A 6,978-nucleotide genomic window follows, 5' to 3' on the forward strand; every position below is an offset into this window, starting at 1 on the left:
GGCACTATGTTTCTACATTACTAATTTGGAACTAAATTACCTTCTTACTCTTACCTTTGGGTGTTATAAACAAAATATAAGAATTATTTTCCCAAGCTCTGCTGTAAGGGCAACTTATTTCTAATCAGTTTCTTTTTAAAAGCCAACAAAGCCAGAATTATTCACTAAGGAATTACCTGAAAAATCCTGTTAACATAAATGGCATTTTCTGTAGAAAGTAGCCAGATTAACACTAGTAACTAGCAGTGTAAATTAAGACTGTGGGACAAGTTAGCACCTCTACAACCATGTACAGGAACTACCTATTTGCTGCTCTGTTTAGAAAGACTCCCGATAACTGAATTTTATAATTTACTTTTTCTTAATCTTCTTTCTAATAAAAAGTCTTAAAAAATAACAGAAAAAAAGAGAAAAAAATCCATTACCATTTTCTCTCTACAAAATTGGAAATCCAAATAAGGCAGCAATGTTTAAGGTTTTAAGGGTAAAAATGATTCCATTGTCCAAAGAAAACAGCAAACAATACAATGAACAAATACATGTATTTTGCTGGGTTTTGTACTGCCCCACTTTTTTCTGTCTCTACTTTCCAAAATCTAATATTTAGGCTCTAATGCTAACCAATATTGACATATATAAAATCGTACAGACAAGAATGGTATACAGTCTTTTCCCTGAAGCAGTAATTGCTTATTTGTCAGGAGTTACTGCTTAATGTACCCAGCTCTCTATGAATACAGACATCTATTTCATACCAGTTGTATAATTCAAACAAGGTCCTAACACAAATAAAGTTAAATTGGCCATGTTGCCCTTCATGCAGTAATTTTGTATGGATGAGCTGTCATTTTAAATTTGACTGAAGATAACTGTAGATACCTTAACCGGATTAAAAAGAAGAACTAAGCCCCTTCTCCATAATAAAGCCAATTAGTGAGCACCAGGGATCTACTTCATCATCAATTAATCTATTCAATGTGATCACCATCCAATACATGTAAAAGGAGAGCTGCATTTGAAGTACCTTAATTAACTCAATGCGTAATAAACAAATCAGGTGAAATTCATAACTTCTCTCCTGGTTTCATGAGACATTTGAAATAGGCAACTTTGCTTTCAGAAATAAATGCTTCTCCAGTATGAAAACAACTTTGGCATTTTTCTTCTCACAGAAAGAGATTTATTTCTTAAAAAAAGAAATAGTCATCCATGTATTGAGAGTAACCACCTAAATGGGATGCAAACAGTTTGTAGGACACACATGGCTTCCCTAAATAACCATGTTTACTGACTTCTACAAAGCATCTAGAGCCCCCAACAAAGACAAAAATCTACCAAAGAACATGATATTTCACGTCTGGCAAGCAAATAAAACAGGTCTAAGTATTTAATGCAGCTTACAAAGTGAGCTATTTCTAAAAAAATCCCCAAGAACTTTAACACACTTTGCAACTACAAATATGCTTATATCTGCAGCATTTCCACAAAAAGAACAAAATGTGAGCCCCCAAAAGACCAAGTGTTTTTTGATTCCTCTGTTTACAGTGGTTGCTCTGGTGCCTTTGAAAACAAACCCTCTTCCCAGAAGTAATCTCTGCACCGGGAATCCAGTCACAGCAGCTCCTGACACACAGGGACACAGGGCCAGAGGCTGCCAGGATGGCAAGGCTGGATGGAGACAACTCAAATGCAGGGCTCCTCCAGAGGGCGATGCACACCTGGGCTTCCATGCCAATGTTTCAGGCCCTCACTAAGGATCGAGGAGCCAAGCAGAAATACAGGCTCCTAAATGTCAGTGCTAAGAAAGTGTGAACTTTCTCCAAAGAGGGGGACGTGGAATTCCCTGTCTCCTGAACTTTAAGCTGTTTTTAACTTTGAACAGGATACTAGAGTTAAGGTCAAGATAATATAAAGCACGTAAGTAATTAAAAATAATACCTTTTTGGAAAGGGCTGGGAGGATTTTTTTCTGCCTACTTTTGTTTGGTGTGGTTTTATATTTGTTTGAGGTTTTTTAACAGACTGGGAAAAATCTTTAATAAGATGCTGAATTCACACACTAATGGAATTATGGAAATGAGACTATCAAACACTCAGCCAAAGATAACAAGGAACAAAGAGGCTGGCTTCTGAAAGTGAAAACCACTCTCCTCCAGTCTATTAGATTAGCCTGAGACAGTCAACAAGACAGTAATTACAGAAAGTGACGTGATGAATAGCATTTATATGGTCTTCCAAAAAGTCTTTATTAAAAAGTCCCAGACAGCAAGGTAAAGAAACTTGTGCAGACATTAAGTAGCTTTGAGGCTGGAATCTGAGGCCAGGGCTGGACACCAGCTGACAAAGGAAACCCAGTGTGTCCTCACATTACCAGGCTTCATCAAGCTCGCTTTGTAAAACCTTTGTCTTCAGTGAGGTGGGGGCCAAAGAGTACAGAGGCCAACCACATCTGGACATGCCATGAACAAACTGACTGAAAAACAACCATGCAGCTCCACACTTCACAGGTATCAGCCTCACAACCTGAGTCATTTTCAATGAACCTGACATGCATTTCCACCAGAAATTGGCTTGATAATGTAAAAGGAAGAGAAAGAGAAGAGACATAACAAGGGTTTATTATTCCTCTAAAAGACAACAGAGGTCATAACACTTATGTTCCTAACACTCTTACCTGTTGAAGGGCACTTAAAGGCAGGATTGTCCTCTGCTGCTGGCATACTGGGAGCCTTGCAGGCAAACTTTTGCCGGTGCTGCTGCACATGGTCCCCGGGATGTGCAGCATCGGCCTGACTCCCTTCACCAGGCTGCACTGTCCAGTTGTTCCCCATGCTCTCCATGGAGCGTGTGGGACCCTCATGGGGACTGGTGGCCATCCCAGAGTCACCTCCAGGGTGGGGTTTGTACCAAACTGATGGAGAGCCCACAGCAACAAGGCTATTTGCAGCAGAAAGGTGGACCCCCGGCAAGTGGGGCTCATCATCATCTTCAGGGATGGGGTTGTACCATATTTCTCCCTCATCATCCGCGTCATTGTCCTCACCCAAGTCCAAGGCAGTGCTCCTCGCCGTGGCGGGGCTCGCGGTGCTCGGCACGGCACAGCCTCGCACGGGGCGCTCCCGCCCCACTGGTGACGTGGAAGGAGCCCATGGCACTGCAGGTTCAGGCAGTGGGATGGGGGATTTGGGTGCTGGGATAACAGCCCCATGCACCTCCTTACAGGCATTTTCTTCTTCCAGAGGAGGGGGAGGCCGCCGGTGTGTGCTCTGCTGCAGCCAGCTACGTTTCTTAGAAACGGTAATGCTGTTCACCTGTGGCCTGTGCTCCGGGACCTCGCTGGCCTGGGGGCACTTGGGCTCCTTCCTGCTTCTCGAGGCTATGTAAACATTTTCTATTAAATCTGTTCCCAGAAAGACAGACAAAAAGAGAGGGAAAGACAAATGTTTAGAATATCGTTTTGCTTCTGACAAATACATTTGCTGTCATATAACACTTGCATTAGACCTCATCCGAAAGGACAAAAGATAAGTTGATATGATCATAAAATTAGATTTCAGCCTGTCAACGCAGAATGTGCACATAACTAATAAAGAGCCAGGCTTGTTTGGCTGTGTTTTTAACACCATGTAATTTAGATAAATGGCAGTGAGATAGCTCTGCTGAAAGGTCACGCATACTTCCACAGAAATGGCTGCTTTTTTCTGCCAAGTTCAGGTACAATTGGTTTGAAAAGCTACTACACAGTATTTCTCCAGTTTAGTTACACCAACAAAGAAATAATTCCTACCTTTGGTGTAACATACTGCTTAAATGTCTACAAAAACCCCCCACAGATTCACTTCTAGATTTCTATATAAATAAAGGCAAAGATATCTCTTGCACAAAAACCTTCAGAAAGGGCTGTCCTTACCAGCTTTATCCGACAATTAAGATAGAAGTATCCCCTGATTTGGGGGGAAATAAAACAAAACACACTGTCGTGAAAAGAAGGAAGGAGAAAGAAGAAATTTAGAAGTTTTTACACAACCAAAATTTCATAAAACTACTAAACAAATTCCACTGACTGCTCCCAAAAACTTGACATAGTTTCTTCAAACATTTAATTGTGCATTGAAAGAGCCCCTCACACTTGAGCCCCCTGTCAGAGCACATCGGAGCTCCGCTCAGCAGCAGTGCCATACCCCTGGCACGCTGCAGGGCACCACAGCCGCACGTCCCAGCCAGGGAGCTGGGAACACTGCACTAGGACTGGAAGGAAAGCTGCAAATACATCCAAATTAAAAACAGGAGGACAACCAAGATAGGGTATCCTCAGCCACTAAGGCTGAATGGAGATAACTGGGCTCTCATAAAACAGACAATTTGTTTTCATGTGAAGCCCTCTGCACTTGGAAATTCCAGATGGGAACAGTTATTTTTTACTGCTTGAACATTATTCCAAGCAAAGAATTATTTACACACCAATAATGGATGCTGCTAAAACACGGACACCTCTCTGGAGGACTCAAGGAGCAGCTCTGTAAATCCAACCAAGTTCACTGATTTAGAGGAAGACACGAAAGACTGTCATTTGAACACTTTCCCTTTGACCCTCTTTCTAGGTTAGTATTTTAATGGCAGAAGAGATCCTTGATAAGATCTGAAACACCACCATTTTATTTGATGAAAGATTCATCATTTGGCGATTTTTCAAAAGAGTAAGGTTTGCTTGTTTAGCTAAAATGCAACATAATCACTGTTTGTGATTTGAAGAATTAACTTGTTTCAAAGAAGTAACAAAATTAACCATGACCATTTTGAAGTCTGTGCACACCTCCACTGAAGTGTTTTGCTACACTGGGGCCTAAATTGGTCAGTTAACAGAATCTGAGGAAGACATGAACGCAGATCTCTGTCAAAGTTTCAGTGATTTGCTAGCAACCATATTCCTTCCCCCACCCACAGCCTGGAAATGTAAGCATACCATTGTAAAAGCTCCCCCTTATACACTTTCACTACTATTTCAATAAAAACTAACCAAAAGGAAAGGAAACTAATCTGCATTGGGCATAGGGCTATTCCTATGTTTCCAAAAAGTGTGTTTGGATTGAGGACTTCTCAGGCAGGCATCCTCCTGACAGTGACAAATAACCCTAAGTCCTTGCTTTTGTCCAGGGAGTGGTCCCTGATCTGGTGACAAAGAGATGGAGCATCCGAGAGCTGTATTTCTACAAACAAAAATATCTGCTGCTTCCTGCTTCGCTGTAGAAATGTGGGCCCTTCCGCACTGGTTGAGACAGCCCACAATTCCCAAAACAGTGAGCTCCTAAGAAGTGCAGTGTGCCTAAAAGTACACACAAGTGACACATCTGGCATCAGCCTCAGGCTGCTGTTCAGTCCCAGAAGCAGCAAACTCAACTTTATTTTCAACATCCATCCGGGTATCTTGATAACAAGCCATCTGCAAGAGCTTACTGCAGAAACATCAATAACCACGAACCTCAGCCCACTCCAGCAGTGCTGCTGCTTGCAGAGACACGCCACCTACCACAGGTCTCAAGTCGACCCCATCTCTGAATTAGCCAACATGCTGCCAGAGGTCACTGATTGTAAATGCTCACTGAAATTCATCCAAATGATACACTTAAACATACATCTCCCAACTGCAGTTTCTGCTTTTGGTAACAATATTTGCAAGCACTGCTTCCCCTTTATTTGAACTTGGCCCTGATCCTGAAAGCCCTTATGCCTGTGTTTATTTTAGTAACACACTGCTTCATTTGCAAGTATCTGCACAACCAGTGGTTTGATATCACAGAGCAAGTTTTCAATGTTGTGAGCTGTTATAGGAATGAGTTGACTTTACACAAACACAAAGTTTTGAGAGACATACTGGTCAGGCACATAGTTTTTGTTCTAGAGCAATGTTTCATTCAGAAGAATGCTGCCTACTAACTATGAGTATTTTAATATACATATTTAATATATATTTGATATAGTTAAGACCAAGCCTCCACACAAATACAGAACATGGCAATGGTTCCTTCTCAAAAGGCTTCAATAGAGTGTTTAAGAAGAAAAAAAAAAGTCAAGTGTTCCCTTCACATTCCACTCTATCTACAAAAACCTAAATAAATCAGTATTTCAAGGTAAGCCATGACAGTAACAACACCTGTATGTTGAGAAACCAAAGATTCAATGTTTCAGCTCAACTGAGGTCAAAACTGACATTCTGCCGACTCCGTGGGCACAGAATACACCTCACCGCGATACCATGCCCTGCTCTGCAGACTATGGAAGCGGAGAACAGCTTTTTCCAGCCTCTCCATATATGGATCAAACAATCCACAGTTCTCCTGGCTGATACATAAAACACGTTCTCTTTCACCAAGTTTCCTAGCAAAAGCGTAAAATATAACTACTACGTATTCAAATGGAACAACGGCAAAACTGAAAACCGGTCTGTAAGATTTCCAGCGCATCTTTAAAAACCGAACAAACCAACCAACCAACCCACCCCAGGAGCAAACAGCAGCCAAGCAGTGACAAGCAGCTGTAGGACACGAGAACGAGCTGCGACGCGCAGGCAGCGCTGGTCTAAACTCCAGAATCTCTCGCTTTAACGAGGAATTTCCACTGCCCGGCAGAAGCGCAGGCACCGACGGCACGGTGCCGACTCGACACCCGAGTTCCAGCCCGGCCCCCGCGCTCCGGGCAGCGGGCTCGGCGCATCCCGGTGCTCGCGGGGCTCCTCGACCGCCCGCGCCCGGCAGGTGGAGGAGCGGCCGCGGGCGGGCGGGAGTCGGAGCCGGGCACGCAGAGTCCCGCGGCCGCGCCAGGCACACACTTACCCTGCGGGGCGCAGACCCCGCCGTGGCGGTGCCCGGCGCCCGCCGCCGCGCCTCGCTGGGACCTCCTGCCCCGCAGCTTGGAGAGCGTCCTGCGGAGCGGGTCGGCCATGCCTGGCGCTGGCGCTGCCGTCCCGCCGCCCTCAGCGGGC

General features: G+C 43.8%; 1 protein-coding gene across 1 annotated transcript in view; it reads right to left on the reverse strand.

Moving 5' to 3' along the window:
- The window catches only part of SYDE2 (synapse defective Rho GTPase homolog 2), a 28,695-nt gene extending 21,717 nt beyond the window's left edge, over positions 1-6,978 (reverse strand). The window contains exons 1-2 of the mRNA XM_051803864.1: positions 6,830-6,978; positions 2,674-3,399 (exon numbers count right to left, since the gene is read on the reverse strand). Coding sequence (XP_051659824.1) covers positions 2,674-3,399; positions 6,830-6,938 — 835 coding nt within the window. The 5' untranslated portion in view covers positions 6,939-6,978. The remainder of the gene's footprint in view (positions 1-2,673; positions 3,400-6,829) is intronic.

The sequence above is a fragment of the Manacus candei genome, unplaced genomic scaffold, assembly GCF_025592945.1.
Source record: "Manacus candei isolate 608988 ecotype Guabito, Panama unplaced genomic scaffold, ASM2559294v1 h1tg000005l, whole genome shotgun sequence".
Classification (NCBI taxonomy): domain Eukaryota; kingdom Metazoa; phylum Chordata; class Aves; order Passeriformes; family Pipridae; genus Manacus; species Manacus candei.